General features: G+C 39.7%; 1 protein-coding gene across 1 annotated transcript; it reads right to left on the reverse strand.

Moving 5' to 3' along the window:
• Positions 1-3,291: 3,291 nt before the first annotated feature.
• LOC104436363 (soluble inorganic pyrophosphatase 4) lies at positions 3,292-7,740 on the reverse strand. The gene is made up of 9 exons (XM_010049116.2): positions 7,560-7,740; positions 6,117-6,254; positions 5,985-6,013; positions 5,398-5,463; positions 5,212-5,319; positions 4,514-4,579; positions 4,313-4,433; positions 4,092-4,173; positions 3,292-3,651 (listed from the first exon to the last, which is right to left on the reverse strand). Exons 1-9 carry the CDS (start codon positions 7,576-7,578, stop codon positions 3,609-3,611), a joined length of 672 nt encoding a protein of 223 aa, XP_010047418.1. The 5' UTR covers positions 7,579-7,740; the 3' UTR covers positions 3,292-3,608.
• Between the last annotated feature and the right edge of the window lie 10,883 nt (positions 7,741-18,623).

Below are 18,623 nucleotides of genomic sequence, written 5' to 3' on the forward strand. Positions count from 1 at the left end.
ACTCCAAGCTGGAAGGGTGGAAAGAACAGCTAATCTTTACAGGCAGTAAGGAAATTTTGATTAAAACGGTCGTACAAGCACTCCCGCAATATGCCATGTCAATCTTTAAAATTCTTCTGTCTCTATGCAAGTCTATATAATAGAAAATTGCTAGATTCCGATGGCAACCTCATAGCAGCAAATTTGGTATACACTGGAGAAATGGGACACCCTTAAGAATAGAAAGGACCACGGGGGACTAGGTTTCCGAGATCTCATTGCGTCCAACAAGGCTTTATTGGGTAAGCAAGCTTGGCGTATAATACAACAACCACTTTCCTTATGGAGTAAACTTTTTAAAGGACTATACTTTCATTCTAACGAATTCTGACATGCTGACAAAGGGTCTAGACCCTCCTGGGGATGGCAAAGTTTATTGCTGGGCCAGGACTCTATATTACACAATCTCCAGTGGTCAATAGGTGATGGACAACGGATTAAAATTAGAGAGGATAAATGGCTTTCTAGCGGAATCATCAGTGGGCCAGCACCTAGAGGCGGATTTTATAATCCCAGACCATAATGCATGGAATGAATCTCTACTTCGACATAGCTTCGATGATCGAACTGTAGATGAAATTCTCTCAGTACAGATTTGACCTCCCTACACTATTGACTAGATTATTTCGAAGGGGCAACTCAATGGTACGTATACAGTAAAGAGCGGCTATAATTCTATAAGAGCACAAACTAATAGTGGCATACATAGCACTGCCTCCTCATCATACCAAACGCCTCGAAAGCTATGGAACAAAATTTGGACCATGCAGGGCCCCCCCAAACTTCACATCTTCATGTGGTCTCTTTGCCACAATGCTTTGCCTACAAAGGAGAATCTTTTCCACAAACATATTATCACAAACCCAATCTGCCAACTATGTACAGAACAAGTACTGAAAACTACATAACATATATTCCTATCATGTACTTGGACACAAACTATATAGTCTCATCCACAGGTCCATTTGATGTCCCAATTTCATGGTGGTACAAGAATTGACGCTTGCCTAGTAGCATTACTTGAGAATAAGTATGCGATACCTGATATGGAAACTGTGGCTTCTATTTTGTGGCAGATTTGGAAGAGCAAAAACAACTTTGTTTTCCGCTAGCAACGACCGAATCCCGAACGGATTGTATAGTCAGCTCTTGCAAACGCCAGATCCACCCAGCTCTGCAACAGGGCGTAGTTGAAACAAGGGTTGCAACCACCAGATCTCGCTCAGATGTGGCGTCCACCAAAGCCTGGAATTATCAAAATCAATATAGATGGAGCTTACCCAACATCCCACAACGACAGCGCAGTAGCTTGTGTGTGCCGCGACTTTGTTGGCCACCTGCTCGTCGGTTTTACCAGCAGCATTACCACTTTTTCAGCACTAGAAACAGAAGCATAGGCCTTCAATCTTACCCTTAAGTTTCTGCTACATAAAGGGAAGACTCAAGATCACATCCTACTGGAATCCGACTGCTCGGTGCTTGTGGATGCAATACGAAACCCTAATTTGATTCCTTGGCAACATAGAGCTCTGTTTGCTAAAATGGTGTATCTACCCTGTTTCCCTCATTTTCAGATCCAGCACTGTCGATGGGCAGCAAATTTCATTGCCGATTGGGCTGCCAAAGCCCATGGGCTTTCCTTACTTCCCTCAAATTGGGCTGTCTCTCTTCTTCCTCATCTCTTGGATCTTTTGTATTCTGAAGCTTTGTACAGTGGTTGTTCATATGTGACTTAATATATAATACCGTTGTTTCGACCAAAAAAAAATCTTCTTTTACATATTTTACTTTTAATCAAGATTTCATCTTCTCATGCTTAGTCACGAAGCATTCTGATGGCCATTCCGTCTTTTTCATTTTTCACTTCAATGAAGTCAACTTAGGAATAAGTTGCAAAGATAACATCATACATCGACCAAAAATTCCGGAATTACGAGTGCCATTATCCCTTTAGGTCACCATTCTGCCCTTTGCGATCTTTGTTGTTTAGGATGTCTTTTCTTTAATTTCTTTAATGCATCCAAGCAATAAATAACAAGAACTCTGACCTCGTGAGAATAAACATGCTAATGAAATCTAGTTTAAAATTCCGTTTGTTTTGTGAAAAATGAACGATTTAAAATATAATTTCTCAAAAAGATTGTTTCTATTGCTTACAAAAATAAATGAATGAAATATATCTGCACTATAAATAATTTTTATTAACTAATTATTTCAAGTAACACAAAAAATCATATTATTTATTTTTTGCGAAATAAATTGATACTTAATTTAGTCACACCAAAGGACGTCTTGCATTTTCCTAAAACACTTTTCATTTATAGTTTATCAAATAGTTTTGCATTTCCTCAAAATTCTTTGGACTAAAAGCCTTTGCATTTGGCTGAGGACTTTTCCCAAACCAAATGAGGTCTAAGCGGGTTAAGAGCATAAAATTTGATTCGGCGGATCGCCCTTCACTCCTGCAAGATGAACGTACTGTTCGGAGTACAACTCCATGTACGACTAAAATCTTGGGGTTATCAGCTTCAAGAAAAGAACCGAGGAAATTGATCTAACTAGAAAAGCCGCATGATAACGCCAAAAATAAATAAATAAATAAATAAATAAAATCATGTAACATATTTCTTAAGTAGGAGGTTACTTCCACATCATTCTATTTCTTTAAAAAAGAATGTTTTGGTTGGAACTTAATTTGTATATCATCAAAGGTAAGGATGTATTTTATCAATCAACAATAATATGCAAACATTTCAATTTCTCATCCTAAACTTGATCTATAATTAATACGTAGATTTTAAAGGATGAAATGAATTATTGGAAACACGGAAGTCATTGCAAAATATTTTTGAAGGACTATCAACAAACAAAATGAAGGGGAAAAAACACTGATAAATGGTACATTTTAATATTGACTACGAATGAATAGAAATTAAAGTACACTTCCATGTCGAAATGAAAAGACTTTTTCTTTAATTAGATTTCAAAATAACAAAAATAAAGAGAAAAATTGGAATAGCTAAGCTATAAGATAGGATTATAACAAAAAATAAAATAAATGAAATATAGGAATTGGGAAAAAAATGACAAAAACGGAAATAAACTTTATTAGGGGTGCTAATCAGTTTGTAAATGCCGCTAATCAACAATTTGACTCTTGAGATTCCATGGGGACGCTCGCGGGTTGCTCTCTTGACATCCTGCATTAGAGTACCAGAAGAAGCAAGAAGGCCAGCATCCAACATATGTTCATCATGGAATTGCTTCATTTTATAGTGCATTGCATCAACGAAAACATCAAGGGAACTAGGTTGAGATCACAGACAAAGGACCGATCGTTACCATAAGAAAAGAATACAGAAGCCAAGCCGTTTCCTCTCCTTTTAAGGAAAAGGATATAAAAGCCAATCCACCGTCATAATATAAACAGAACCATGGAATAATGCTCGTACATACAGCAAAATACCCAGTTTCCTATAGTAAAATATAGATACATATACTACTATCGTCATTATCTGTGTATTCAGGTCGCTTCGGAAGATCGCATCACCAATGCTGGAAGGGGCTATCTATCTCCTCAAGCTCTCCACAATGTAGTCCGCATACAGGTTCCTTCAGGTTAGATTCAGAGATAATTATAAGAACAAGATTTTGGGGTGGATATGCATTAGAAGTTGCATAAAATACATCATAAGAAGCATTAGCAAGGATTAGCATGCATGATTTACGCTACGTGAGCACAACAACCTACAAAACTTACAAAAGCAACCCCTCCAGAAAATTGGTTATCCAGATAAAGGAAGTATCTACTTAAGCTTTTGAACATGAATTTGTGGAATTTCCACAAAACTATCCACATATATCATCAACATATTAACACGGATACTTACTTCATGTAATCTAACTCAAAAGATCATACTAGATTCTGCAAATGAATCTATTTTTAGTTATTGACTCTAAAAGAAGACGTACTCATCACTTTCTTTTTCAATTCAATCTGTTGACTTCATATACCCATTTCAAAAAAAATATGTCTGAGAAGATTTACTTACATGGAGTGCTGAATTGCTTCAAAGGCATCAGAGGCAGGCAGGAAATCATTAACTGCAACTTCCTTGTTCTCATTTTTCTTGTCTACTTAGTGTTAAAGAATACCCTTCACTACACAAGTATACAACAAAAAAGAAAGGATTTCTGACATCAAATACCTAAAATTACTATCTGGAAATTGCTAAGTGCATTGTAAGCTGGTTAAAAAGTTGCAAAAGGATACAATCTTCAAAGAAACGACGAATTTCAGCCAAACGATGGGGTGGGAGATCCTTAATATCATTGTAATGTCGATATTCAGGATCATCAGCGCAAACAGCAATTATCTTGTCATCTTTCTCACCCTGCATTCCAAGAATCATCAGGTTACTTTAAATTTTTTGCTTAATCAGAACCAAAAACAGCCCAGCCTAGAGATATTTACCTGATCAATCATAGGCATGAGCCCAATAGCTTTAGCCCTAAGAAAGCATCCAGGAAGAACAGGTTCCTGTAGGATAAAGCCATGTTAAATCATATTCCAAGATGCTAATATTCTATCAAAGTTTAGCGCAAGACATACAGTTGCAAAAGTGCAGAAGGATTAAAATCAAGCCAAGTAAATCAACAGAGTTCACTTTTTAAATTTGACTTAATAATAAAGGGTCAACTCAACCAAACTTGGTTTGTGGAGTTAGAACTTGTCTCATATAAGTACTCAATACAACAAAAAGTACAAAATAAGCTCGAGCATACCTCAACCTGAAATTTGAGAATTAAAAAATTATGAAACCTCACTTTGGGCTCAAACTGGACTCGAACTTAGCTTTAAATACATAAATATTAAGGCACAAATACATTTGCATGTACATAATATAGATATATGCAAATATGAAAAATCTACTATCTTGAGTCAAGTATTACAGTCAATAGTAGGGTAAATTCAGCTTCACTACTTACAAGCTCTTGTAGCCTAATTTATATACCAAACACATAAGGATTGCCTATCTGTATTAAAGATTATTCAATGCTACTGATTACATCAATTGTAAGATTTTGTATGTCCTTCCAATCATGCGTGACATTTGACTCGAAACTCCTACCGTGATGAACTTTGTGGTGAACTCTGCATCAAAATTTTACCTGCATGATGATCAAGACATCCAGAGGGTCATTATCCTCACAGAGAGTTCGAGGGATGAAACCATAGTTGTGGGGGTACACAACTGAAGAATATAGGACACGGTCGACCTGCATGATTTACACCAATAAGCAACTATCATGAATTCTATGGCTTAGCTAAAAGTTTCACTTGCCATGATCAATTACCTTGATCAGTCCAGTTTTCTTGTCAAGTTCATACTTGACCTTGCTCCCTTTACTAATTTCAATCACCTGTACAAGTCATTTTCCAGTATAAAACATGGTGAAAAGAAAAACATGATACAAATTTACTTCTTAAAATGCCGTCAGCATTCAACAACTAGGAAACTGGTAAAAGGAAACGCCAGAAGTCTACACTCTTGTTGATAAAGAAAAGGTACTCAAAGAATATCAATAAAAAGTAGCACGCACTCCATGCTAAACTAGAGATAAACGAGCTTGTATCTGGCCAAGTCAGCAAGTAAAACACTTGGAAAAATGTCGGGCCAAAAACAAAAATTGGAAAATGATCCTGAGTTATCATCAACACAAATAAAAGATCTTGAAAGAGCACAACTGGAAATAAAAAAGATGGAAAAACAAAGACGGGGAAATAGTCAAAGAACATATTTGATAGAAAGGATGGTCAACTCAGCTAATTCACATTCCAACAGTGCTGTTATTTTAATGTCTAAACTATGCAACCACAGTACACCTACACCTACAAATTCAATCAGTAATCAGCCTCTAGCAAAGCAATATCATGTACTTACACAGTTGAAAACCGTTGGAGCTCCAGGTCCTGTAATGAAAGGAAATCACATATCAAAGACCATGACATTGTAAAGGAGAGGCAAAACACCCAAACCTTTTAACATTTGAAGTAAATTAGTGATATAGCATACCTATCTCGAGGTCATGCCAAGGGTGCGCAGCAACAGACCTCCTAGTCATTGATGAGAGAATCCTTTCATTAAGAGGTGGATGGGACGAATGACTGTTTTCATAAACTTTCTGTGGGGTCTCAATAGGAGGAGCCATTTCTGCAACATTGGGTAAAAAAAGTACATTAATGGCTTTTTGAATGGAACTTGGTTGCAAAAGGGAGAAAAAGACAATGAGCACACAAGCATATGGACACAGTTTAGAGACATATTCAACTTCTTACTAAGTCATTCAATCTACGGATATAACATACAGGTTTCTCGAAACATCCATTTAGCCTTAATGCCATTAACAAATTAACGTGCAGGATAACAGCTAACACACTTGCACATGAGAAAAAGAAAGGATGTTCACTTAAAAGGTGAATGTTGAAGTTGTCTAAAAGATTGAAACAATTTTCAGTTCCAAGCGAAAAAGGTGCTTAGTCAATTACCAACAAAAGATATGTTGCATTGTGGCAGTGCCATTAACAATAACTAAGTATCAATGCAAGTACAGAAGGAAGCAAGTAACAGAGAACAAGAAATCCCCATCCAACAAAGACGACCACTGAAATGACCAGTTGCTCAATCAACCAAATCCTTGACTTGCTTATATTTCAGTAATAGCTATCATCACCTCACAAATTTTGGAAAGGGCATGATGATGCTAGAGGACCAATCTACAGGAACGTGAGATACCAAATCCAAAACAGTTGCCCAGGTAGAAACGTATGCCAAGTATCCACAAACATCACAAAGTGGAGGGACAAGTAACCCTCCCAGGCATCAAATGCAAAGAAGAGCAAAATGAAGGTTATCGCTAACTCAAAATAGCTCATTTGAAGCATATCAGCAGCCTCATCATATCTCAAACTGCTTTTGTAGTTTGCACTTGCCTCCGAAGGAAACGAACGACAAGAAATTCTACTGAAAAGTCTCTCTTTTAGAACAACCAGAGCTTCAAATGTACAGACATACTAACGATCACCCCCTTCTGTACATTTTCAACAGTTGGTGCGTCCATCAACCAAAGCTTCAGGTCAAACAAACACAGATCTACCAATTTTGCTCATGCAAAGGAGACAGAACAAACAAATTCCTGTAACAAAATCGTTCAGGGCCCACTACCACCGCACAAAAGCAGAGAAAGCAAATCGCATCGAAAGCGCAAGCTCGACGACCCGGATCTCCAAAAACGCACGCAAACCAGCACGACCCAACAACGCAAAACAAACCGACCCATTCAACGCAATCGCATGCGCTACGAGCTTCCTACGACCCATCAGGAGACACGTTTAGACACCGAACAACCGAGCGAACTCCAACGAGACCGCAGCAGCTAGAGCAAGCGAGACCATACTGAAACGAATGCTAAGAAAGACGGCGATCTGAAACCGACGGAAGCGAAGCCGAGAAAGGCACCTGTGTCAGTCAACTCCATCAAGCAAACCTCACTCCGATGCGCAGAAACGCGCAGATCTCGGGCGAAGCGGAGAAGGAAGAGGGGCGAGCGAGCACAACCCTAGAAGCTCGGACCTTGGTTGCAGAGCAAAAGCGAAGCGAGACTCTGCGTGGTGTTCCCGCTCTCTCTCTCCTCTTCCGGCCATTTTAAAGGAGTCGGGAGGAATGGGAAAACGAAAAGAAAAAAAAAGGAAAAATAATAAAGGGTGAAAAGGGTAAAAAAAAAAAAAAAACAGAGAGAGAAGAAGAAGAAGAAGATAAAATTCTTGCGTATAAGAAATGAAAGGAGGGGAAAAGAAAAAGGGGAAAATGCGTATCTTCTGAGATGCGAATATTGAATTGGTGGCTCCAGCTGGGCAAAGGGCGCCGGTACGCGTTGGACTTCTGTTAGGTTGGATGGGAAGAGTGTCTGCGTCAGCCCGTTCCATTTTGACGAGACTCCCTTCTACTAAATCTGAGTCAACCGTTTATCAATTGTTATTGATGTTGGGCTACGGTAAATATATCAAAATTCATCATTACGTGCATTCCTCAATCCATATTTAATGTATTGAGTTTTATATGAATCATATATACTCAGTAAATAGAGTTAGAATGGTATAGTCCAAAATAATATAAATATTATATGAATTCTCGACTTACTTAAATCCAATCTATCTCTATGACTTTTTTTTCTCATTTTTTTCGCCCATGCTTAATCTCATGCTCACTCACTCTATGCTTTCACCTCATTTTGTCCATCAATTTTCCTATAAATAATCTACTCAAACATAAATTGGGTATTGGTCACTAGATTTTTATTATATGGAAATTAATCAATTTGGATGTGACCATTTTTTACCCAACTTGACTTGCCTGTCTAAAAGATCTAAGTGAAGGTGTGAACTGGTATTTTCGAATGCAACCTCGCAACCTTTGACTTGCTCGCTAAAGAAGTGCATATGTCTAGTAAATGTGTTTTGTACTTTTAGCCCCTCGTGGAATAATCATGGATCATGCTTACTTACATTGAAATCAATGAGTTGTGAGAGGTACTGAGTAACGACGTTTCTACTATTTTAATTTTGAGTGCTTAATTGGGGGTCTTAGGTAACTCCTAGAATATATTAGCACTTTGTTGATCCCTTCCTACCAATTTTGCGCAGGAAAAAAAAGGTCAAATATGTAATCATTCAATCACAAGAAATATTGATTCTTTTGGGAGGTTGGTCTTGTGACAATAGTTTTACTCTTTGGAGATATTGTCTGCTTCTCATGATTTTGTCCTTTGTGTATAGGTGAACATTTCCCCAAGAAATTATCCATCATGGCAGCGCTCTTACCTAAGCATGCTTAAACTTGGAGTTCTCATAATAAACGTTATCTTGTGTATTACATTAAAAAAAAAACACCTAATATGGATTAATTACCGTCTTCCAAACATATCAAGAACGCTCTTCTCATGTTCGATGCGCAATTTAGTTTATTCTTACTCCCAATCCTAATCTAAAATCCCATTAAGAGTCACTTTTTGTTCGAGCCCTCTAGCCCTATCAAACACTCCCCGCCCTTATTAAGTCAAATTACTATCGGTCAATTTGTGCTAGCATCGGATAATCTATTGTATCCAACCTCATATAAAATGGAGCTTGTAAAAAAGAATTCAGTATTTGCCAAGAAATAGAACAGTTCACTCTTTTCATAAAAACTAATATGTTATACCGTGTGGAACTTGAGAGATCATCTTATCTCCTATCAACATATCACCAATCTTATATTATATCCTCATCATTTCACAACAAAATTAATGTTTTTATGATTTGAACATCTTGTCTTTGCTTGCCATATATTTGATTTTAGTCTATGTGACTTCGATAAGTCAATTTGAATGAGTATAGATTATTTATATTTGAACCACAATTTGTTTTGTATTTTTTTTTTTTTGTAAAATGAGTCTATTAAAGAATTTATTATGGTTTTTGTCATTATTGTTGAGTATACATCTCCTTGTATGGAAGGGCTCTCAAGTTAACTATGTTGATTATACTGGGTTGGGTAACTTTAATCCCGAGATATTCTACTTTTATGATATTAGAAAAAAGAGATACTAAAAATTCCATGGCACGGAGTTTTCTATTTTGTATGGAGTGGGAAAGTGGGGCCTACCAGGGACAGGCACCGACTTCCTAACGGTCGTGCGGTGAGAGTGCGTTGGAACGTTATCCCGGCGTAACTGGGGACGGTGAGGAGTCTCGGTTACGGATTCCCACTTTTGGGGACTACCGAATATACTGAAAAATACCAATCTTGCACGAGTCTGCCACCGGTCCACCAGGCGAATCACGAAAGGTAAAAGACTGCGTGACGTGCACATTCATTTCTCTATGTGGTACCGAGAAGATGAGCATTTACCTCCATGGGTTCCTTCGCACTTTTTGCGACGGGAAAGCCTACCTCTAGGGTGGGGGTAAACCCCGATTCCATGAAACACTCTCGTAAGATTCGTGGACCACATAACAAGACGTCCAAACCCGAATGAGTAATCCGAATTTGGAATTAAGGGGTTTAGCATTCGTCGGCGATTTGAATATCATGGATTTTTTTCAAGGAGGGTACTTTGAGCTTTTGTGGGCACTGGGCAAATGTACTTTAGTCCCAGATGCAAAATTGCAAATCGAGAGTTTTGGAAGTTGGTGATGCTAAGTGTTGAGTGATATGTGAGCACATTTTTCTCTAATTTTTGTCACATTTGGTAAGACCATACTTAGTCAATATGTTACCCTCATTAAATAGAAGTACTCCTATTTACTTTTGAAAAGTGGTATTGGGTTGTTATCTATCGGCTTTCAAGCGAGACTGAATTTCACTGTTAGTACCTATAACAAATAGGTCATTCATGTTAGAAAATGATACAAAAAGCGATTATTTTGAAATTTCTTGTTACTGAGGGACTACATTGCCCAACCTTATTCCTTGTTAGCCATTGAGATTTAGTCATCATCTCGATTCATAAATATATCACTAGTAGTGAAATAGTAAATTTGCAAAGATTGCAAGATTTATTTATCAATGAACTACTCTTATACAAATTTTATCAAGGGATGCGTCCAAATCAAATGGGATTGATATAAAGCAATCATTCTTATATGGGTCCCACGTACGAACGCTCATAAATATATTTTAGCATCTCATTAAGATTATACGGTATGGTGGGAGGGGGCCGATGCAAATGCCCATAACCATGATAACATAGCTGGAGCTCGTCACGGCATGAATGCTCTTAATCTCATCCACCTAAAAAGAAAAAAAGAATAATATAAAAAGAAAAAGGATAAGAAGAAAGAGATCGGATTAGATGCGTGTGGAATATGCGTAAAAGCCGGGTGGCGGGTTCCATCTGATGTGGATGGACGGAGAGCACGCACCCTTTTCACTAAAGAAATTAATTACGTATTGAATAATTTATCAATTTTTTAACATCTTATGTACCATGCATATTGTAGAAAATGTTAACAATTTAAGAACTGTAAATTTAATGAAGGGTATGGTTGTCATGTCTATTTTGAGTGATACTAGCTTTCTCTTCAAATCTTCCAAATAACAAGTATTTTTAATACTCAAATCTGTACGAATATAATTACAATCGGCTTTAATGCCACTATTTATATGTTTTTGAATATTTTTAGGTATTCGAAATAGAGTGAAATTTCAAAATTTAAAAAAATTAAAGTAAAAAAAATTAATGATGAATAATAAAAGTCACTTTAGCATAACTCCTGTTGTCTTTTGTTAAAGTAGGCATTATCTACATCCATATTATGTTGCTTCAGTTTACATAAATAGTTAGATCACATGAGTCTCACCTTATATAACTGTTCATGTAAGCTTTTTTTTTTTTTTTTTACTGAACTGTTCATGTAAGCTTGATTGACAAAATTCTAGGGCAACTAATAGTTTGTCATCATTGAGTGCCGCTTGATTCTGGTTGTCGGAAGTTTCCAATACTAGCTAGTTAACTCATGAATCAAAATTTATTTTTTTTTGGTAAAGATGAATAGGCAAAATTTATTTGTTGCCATATGATAGAAAATATTAAGAAAAAACTGATTTATCAAATAATAGATCATTTGTTTAATTCAAGCAATTTGACATTACAAAATCCTGTCACTTTTCCTAATTAATGTGTCTTAATTTGTTGTGCAGTGTGTATCATATGCTAGTTTATCACGGTCTAATATTCTAGACAAAGTGAGATATAAAGCAAGTCATGTTGAGTAGCATATTTTGTATATGAATTTCGACTTTAATAGACTAGATCGATTATACCCTTGACATTCATGTAAATCTATATTTTCTAAAGTTCACATTGTAGAATCCTATGTTGATCCACATGTTTTCATAATTTTTATAAACAAACTTTAAGGATGTGTTTGTTCCCCCACCAAGAATTAAGAAAAGATAAAATACTTAGATGAGATATAAAAAAATTCGAGGCATATGTGATATCCCGTCTTTTATTTGGTAAAACACCAGATATCATGGCAAATATTGTCCTAAAAAAATATTTTAAAAAAATAAAAAAGATCAAGTTAATTACCAAGAAAGTCTGCGCAAAAATTGAGAAGGGGTGAAATTGAAATTTTAGGCAACCATGCAACGATGAGTCATGCAACCACCAGACACCGGGCGATGGTTGGGAGCGACACCAAGGATGGCAGCTCATAGGGCATTAGGACTTCTTCATCTTTTTAATTTTTTATTTGAAGTTTTTATTTTTGTCCAGGTGGTAATCACATCCCTAGGGTCCGAATAAGTTATATGGGATTATATCGGGGGGCTTAATTATCCCGACTTGAAGGAGTCTCTAAATGCTAAATACGACTATTTTTATCCTACTTTATATTCTATCCGGGCGACTAAACATTCGCTTGAAGCTTGATGAGAAAAGAGGGTGACATTTAAGATTGGAAACCAAGGGGATATGCATACGCTATTAAGAAGAAGCAAAATGAAAAAACAAAGAGAAAAGAAACATTCACTTTTGGTCCACCCGTCTCGGATAAGCAACGATGTGGAGGAGGGGGGGATCGAGGAGGAATGGTCATCCATGACATTTGGTGATGAAACATGTACTTTGACTTGGCCAACGACCAGTCTCCTGGACATTCCCAAGCCGTCTTCAACGGTTGTTCCCAAAGAAACGAGCACCAAACGAACTTCAACTTTTCTTCTCCTTCGATTTGTAAACGAGTGTCAGTCGTATTAAAATTGGTCTTTTCTCCATGACTTAGTGATTTCGTTTCTCGGACACACGTTGATACAGTGTCTTATATTGTGCAAAAATTATGCTTTCTCGCTCAAGCCTTGCATATAGCAATTTTCAGTGAGCATTAATTTAAATAAATAGGTCGTACTCAATACAAACATTTTTCAAACGTCTATTCCACAACTTTCTTTCTTTATTTCTTTATCTTTGAGTGGGGAAGTTCCATTGGTTGGACATGAGCGACGAAGTTGACAAACCAATACGAGGTCAAGGACTCAACTTTCATATGTTGGAAGATTCTCGTTGGACAAAGGAAAGTTCAAGGAGTGTGGTAAGACCTGTTCAATTGTTTGACTTTATGATTGTCGAGAATTGAATTGGCCTTCCTCCTAAGTAGTTATTAATACATTTAGGCGCAATGCATATTATTCGTTAGATCATGGGGTCCCATGTGAGGTCCTATGGGATTCATGTGATCCAATAGTCCATATGCACAGAGCACGCTCGTTCCTCATGCAAGCTATGCAGCTATGATTTTCCCTGCCTCTCGTGCTTTGACTATTGAGTTGGTTGGAACAAGACATCTCTTCAGTCGGGAAGCATCAAGTCTAAAAGCAGGACAGCCGATTAATTGGTAGGATCTCATTATTTCTTAAATTCCTTTTAAAAAGCATTTTTGGTTCTCTTCTGTTGTTCCTTCCATCGCCATTCTATATGCACGTAGATTTCCTAGCGGACGGTGCCTCCCTTCTGGAAAACATTTCAAAAAAAAAAAAACTATTTTAGAAGATAATTATTTCTTTTTAGATTAGAGAATTTATTTATCTAATTTTAAATATATATTTTCTTTTACCGTAAATAATATTCTGCTGAACAATTATTTTGAGAAAATTAAATGCGTGAAAGTCCCAAAAACTAATTTGAGAAGAAAAAATTCATTTAAACAAACATACGCTAATCGTTACTTTTGCTTCGACACACAGCTCGGTATTTCCATTAAGACTTTGCTAAGTGATGGTTTTAATTGGTGATGGGCTTAAGGCCCGTCCGCCCATGCTTGGCTCAAAAAGCCCAGCCCACGGGAATGGGGCCCGTGGATGGGGGAAGGTATAAAAGGGAGGAGAGAGAGAGAGAAGACAACTCTTGGACTATCAATGTACGTCTTCTCCTCTCCCGCGCTCTCTCTCTCCAAAAAGAATAGTAAGCACAAGACCACTGTTTTCTCCCCTTTTACGGCGAATTGGCGTCATCGGATCAAACAGGACCAAGTTTCTCTTCCTCTATCGGCGTCGGTGTCTAATCTGTGGCTAACAAGTACGTTTGAATCCATTGTGTGCTTTACGATCGGTGATACGTGTTATTCCCGAGCTTTGTCTTCCGCATTGATTTAGGGGTTCGATTTAGTGTCGAATCCGCTTTTCGAGGATCCGTTATTCCCAACACTAAGACTACCCAGACTACCCAGGTGGGAAAGTGCATTATACCGGGAAGCACGCTTTCATTAGGACTGAGTTTGCCCGTCGTTGATTCGCTCCGAGCATAAAATACATGTTTTCGTATTTTTGGGAACAATTGAACTGGAGAAACAAGGGAAAAGTGCCAAAAAAGTCCTAAACCTTTTGCCTTTGTGCCAATTTAGTCCTAAACCTTTTTTGGTGCCGATTCAGTCCTAAACCTTTTAAGTTATGCCAATTCAGCCTTTTCCGGCCAATTTTCACGGATTTTTTTGCTGACGCGGCCTTGCCGGCGACGTGGCATGATCGGCGCGACGTGGACAACTTTTAATAATTTTTTAATAATTTTGTAATTTTTAAATACTTTTAATATTTTTCTTTTTTTTTTTTTTTTCTTTTCCTCCGGCCGGTCGCCGAGGTCCGCCGACCGGCCGTAAGCGACCGCCGGCGAGGGCGGGCGGCGAGGGCGAGCTTCGCCCATGGCCGCCTCGCCGAGATCGGGCCATGGGCGAGGCTCGACCTCGCCGGCCATGGGCGAGGCTCGCCTCGCCATTCGGCGAGGCCGGCGAGGGGGAGCCTCGCCCATGGCCCGATCTCGGCGAGGCGGCCATGGGCGAGGCTCGCCTCGCCGGATCCGGCGAGGCCGGCGAGGGTGAGCCTCGCCCATGGCCGATCCGCGAGGCGGCCATGGGCAAGCCTCGCCCTCGCCGGATCTGGCGAGGTCGAGCCTCGCCGGATCCGGCGAGGCTGGCGAGGGTGAGCTCGCCCATGGCCCGATCGGCAAGGCGGCCATGGGCGAGGCTCGCCTCGCCGGATCCGGGCGAGGTTGAGCCTCGCCGGCCCTCGCCCATGGCACGATCCGGCGAGGTCGGGCGAGGGCCGGCGAGGCTCGACCTCGCCAGATCCGGCGAGGCGGCCATGGGCGAGGCTCGCCCTTGCGGCCCCCCTCGCCCTTGCCGGCGATCGCCTCTGGCGGTCGCCGGACCCCGGTGACCGGCTGGAGGAAAATGACAAAACTAAAAATAAAAAAAAAAAATAAAAAAATATTTAAAAAAATATTAAAATATTAAAATATTATTAAAAGTTGTCTACGTCGCCGATCAGGCCATGTCACTTGGCCGGCGTCCACAAGAAGCAAAACCGGTCAAAATTGCCGGAAAGGACCGAATTGGCACGACTTAAAAGGTTTAGGACCGAATTGGCACCGAAAAAAGGTTTAGGGACTAAATTGGCACAAAGGCAAAAGGTTTAGGACTTTTTTTCGCACTTTTCCGGAGAAACAACATCAAGCTCTGGGGCTCAACCACATCATTTAAATTCGCCAGCATCTTCCATGCTAACTGCGCTTCAGAGATTAACAACGGCTAAGTTTGGACTGAAGCGATGCGAAAGTTCATTTGGACAATGGGTTAGTAAATACGCAACCGTTTGATGACTAGAGGTGACACATCGAGTCGCATGAGCAATTTTTTATGGGAAAATTATCCAGTCAATCATAAACTTATTGTACAAATGCTAATTTAGTTATAAACTTTTTGATTTTTTCATCAATTTAATCTTATATCTTTGCACAAAATGCCAATATAATCTTTCTAGTCAATTTTCATTGGAAATTGCTAACTTAACAATGTGGTACGACTGTCGCATTAGCAAATTCTGCCTTTTCGATGGAAGTTCATGCAAAGATTTGTGACTATATTTGTGTAATTGAAAAGTTTGTAATTAAATTGATATTTGTATAACAAGTTTAGAATTGATTTGATTATTTCAAGGATTTAGTGATAATCCCCTTCAACATGCTTAATTCGAGCCTAAAACACGGGATTGACCCACCACAAAATGGGTGGAGAAAAACTACGACAAAACAAAATGGGTGGCTTATAAGGTAGTCAAAATAACCCATAAAATATAATTATATAAGGTAGCCCCACCACAATAATCTCAACTGCAGCAGACTGGAGCCCGAAATTCAGCTTCCTTACTAGACCGTGCTACCGCATGTTTTCTTCTCGGCATTCCTTGAAGTACAATTGTTATCGGTGGTCGAACACCGAGTGAGTAGACAGCCTGCCGAATCAGCATCGTTAAATCCATACAATTTCAATGGATAACGGAAGAGAAAAAAGAGATACTGCAGGTCCAATGTCCTCCCTATGTCACGCAGGACTGTCTTCAGAAGCTGACGGAGAGAGTTAGCAAGGTTCTGCAGGAACTGAGATGCATCCTATAGAAAGTATCTGGACCGGCAAAAGTCGAGCATCGAACGGCGAAGGCTACCGATAGGGCATGTGGTTTACGCACCATTGATGTGCTTACCGGCTTAAGATTTGTCGTTTTTGCACGTTGGAGGAGATCGTATGTACGCATACTTGCCTCCGAAAAGCACATGGTTCTCTGTCTGCTTAGGCCCCGTTTGGTAACCATCCAAACAGGGCCAATTTATGATTCTTTGTTCCCAAAATCAGTTTCGGCCCAGAATCGCGTTTAGTAACTTTTTTGTTCCCGAGAACAAATTTGTTCCCTTAATCAGTTTTGGACAAGAATTTAGAATAAAAATATGATTCTTGATTCGAATCAGAAAAAGAATAAAAAAAGGTGGCTCTCTCTCCTCGCTCAACGTACCCTCTCCTGCTCCACGTTTTCTCTCTGTTCGAACCCTTTCTTTTTCTTCTCTCTTTTGCTCGACGTTCTCTCTGGTTCGTTCTCTCCACAACAACGGCGACGGCGACGGCGACTGCTGCTTCTTCATCGTTGAAGCTGCTCGTTCAAGGTGAGTTCCCTTCACTCATAGCTAGCGTCATTGTCGGCTGATCTGGGTGATGGTTTGCTCACCATCACCGTCGTTCGTAAATGCAACGGTTGGCGTGGAGCGCCACCGGGCTCAAGTCGGCGGGCGCCCCCGCCGATCTCGGCCGAGGAGTCACTCACCGAGCGACCCCTAGGCCGAATCGGCAGCACTAGCGCCGATCGCGCCGAGCGACCCCGGGCCCGATCGGCGGGCGCCGGCGTCGAGCTTGCCGAGGTCGCGCGACCCCTCAGACAGCTCGGTGGTGCCGGCCCGATTCGAGCCGAGGGGTTGCTTGGCGAGCTACCCTCGGCAAGCTCGACGCCGGGCGCCCGCCGATTCGGGGGGGGGTCGCTCGGCGAGCTACCCCCCTCGGCCTTCTAGGTTGCCTTGCTTTGATGCGCTAATTTTTCGGTGATGCCTTGACCCCTGTTCATGGTGGTCGAGTGCTTTGGTGAAGGCATTGATTAGGTTGCATTTGCTTTTTAGGGTGGGGGATTTGATTTGGTTCCATGGGGAGTCTCTACTCAGAATCGATTGGTGCGGTGCAGGGATTAGTTGGGTTCGTACGGTTTTGTTTGGGGTGAGAAGTGATTTTGAGGATGAAAGGCGTGGAGAGGGTACTGTTGTGGTCCAAAATGTGAATGATATAGCTCCGAGCTCGCGTGTTTTGCTTGGTGTTCTGTTTGTCAATGCTGTGAATGGCATATAGGGTTGCTGAACTAGGAAAAAGAAATGGAGGAGAGAAAAAATGTACTAGTTCATCCTCTACTGATAATGAAACAGCAAGTTCTTATTTTTTTTCTTTGATGCGCTGATTTTTCAGTGATGCCTTGACCCTGTTCACGATGGTCGAGTGCTTTGGTGAAGGCATTGGTTGGGTTTCATTTGCTTTTTAGGGTGGGGGATTGATTTGGTTCCGTGGGGAGTCTCGCTTAGAATTGATTGGTGTGGTGCAGGGATTAGTTGGGTTTGTGCGGTTTTGTTTGGGGTGATGAGTGATTTTGAGGATGAAAGGCGTGGAGAGGGTGCTGTTATGGTCCAATATGTGAATGATATAGCTCCAAGCTTGCGAGTTCTGCTTGGTGTTCTGTTTGTCAATGCTGTGAATGGCATATAGGGTTGCTGAACTAGGAAAAAGAAACGGAGGTGGAGAGAAAAATTGTACTAGTTCATACTCTACTAATAATTTCTCACCAAGTTCTTATTTTTTTCTTGATTAGATGTGTTGTTCTCATTTTTAATGACCATTGACCATAATTCTTTCTTTGAAAAAGTTATTCTTAGAGTTAATACTGAAATTCTTTACTTCTATTGGGATCTTTTACAGAAAAGGCTGCAAGAGTTTGAAGCCACTTTGAAGCCACACTTACTACTTCTCCAAGAGATACCACAGCGCTTGAAGTAAGTAATGAGTCTAATATCAGCTCTCCATTTGCGTTTAGCTCTCTATAGTACATATTGACTCATAAGTTTATATTTTCCATGATAGTTTTAAGTCTCATCTCAATTAACTTATATGATGCTCAATCAAGGTTATT

The sequence above is a fragment of the Eucalyptus grandis genome, chromosome 1 (genome assembly GCF_016545825.1).
Source record: "Eucalyptus grandis isolate ANBG69807.140 chromosome 1, ASM1654582v1, whole genome shotgun sequence".
In the NCBI taxonomy this organism is placed as follows: Eukaryota; Viridiplantae; Streptophyta; class Magnoliopsida; order Myrtales; family Myrtaceae; genus Eucalyptus; species Eucalyptus grandis.

Coding starts and splice junctions, on each gene's coding strand:
- LOC104436363 (XM_010049116.2), bottom strand. Junction 5,320..5,397: donor AGAAAACTGGACTGATCAAG/GTAATTGATCAT, acceptor TAAATCATGCAG/GTCGACCGTGTCCTATATTC. Junction 4,434..4,513: donor TCATGCCTATGATTGATCAG/GTAAATATCTCT, acceptor CTTGGAATGCAG/GGTGAGAAAGATGACAAGAT.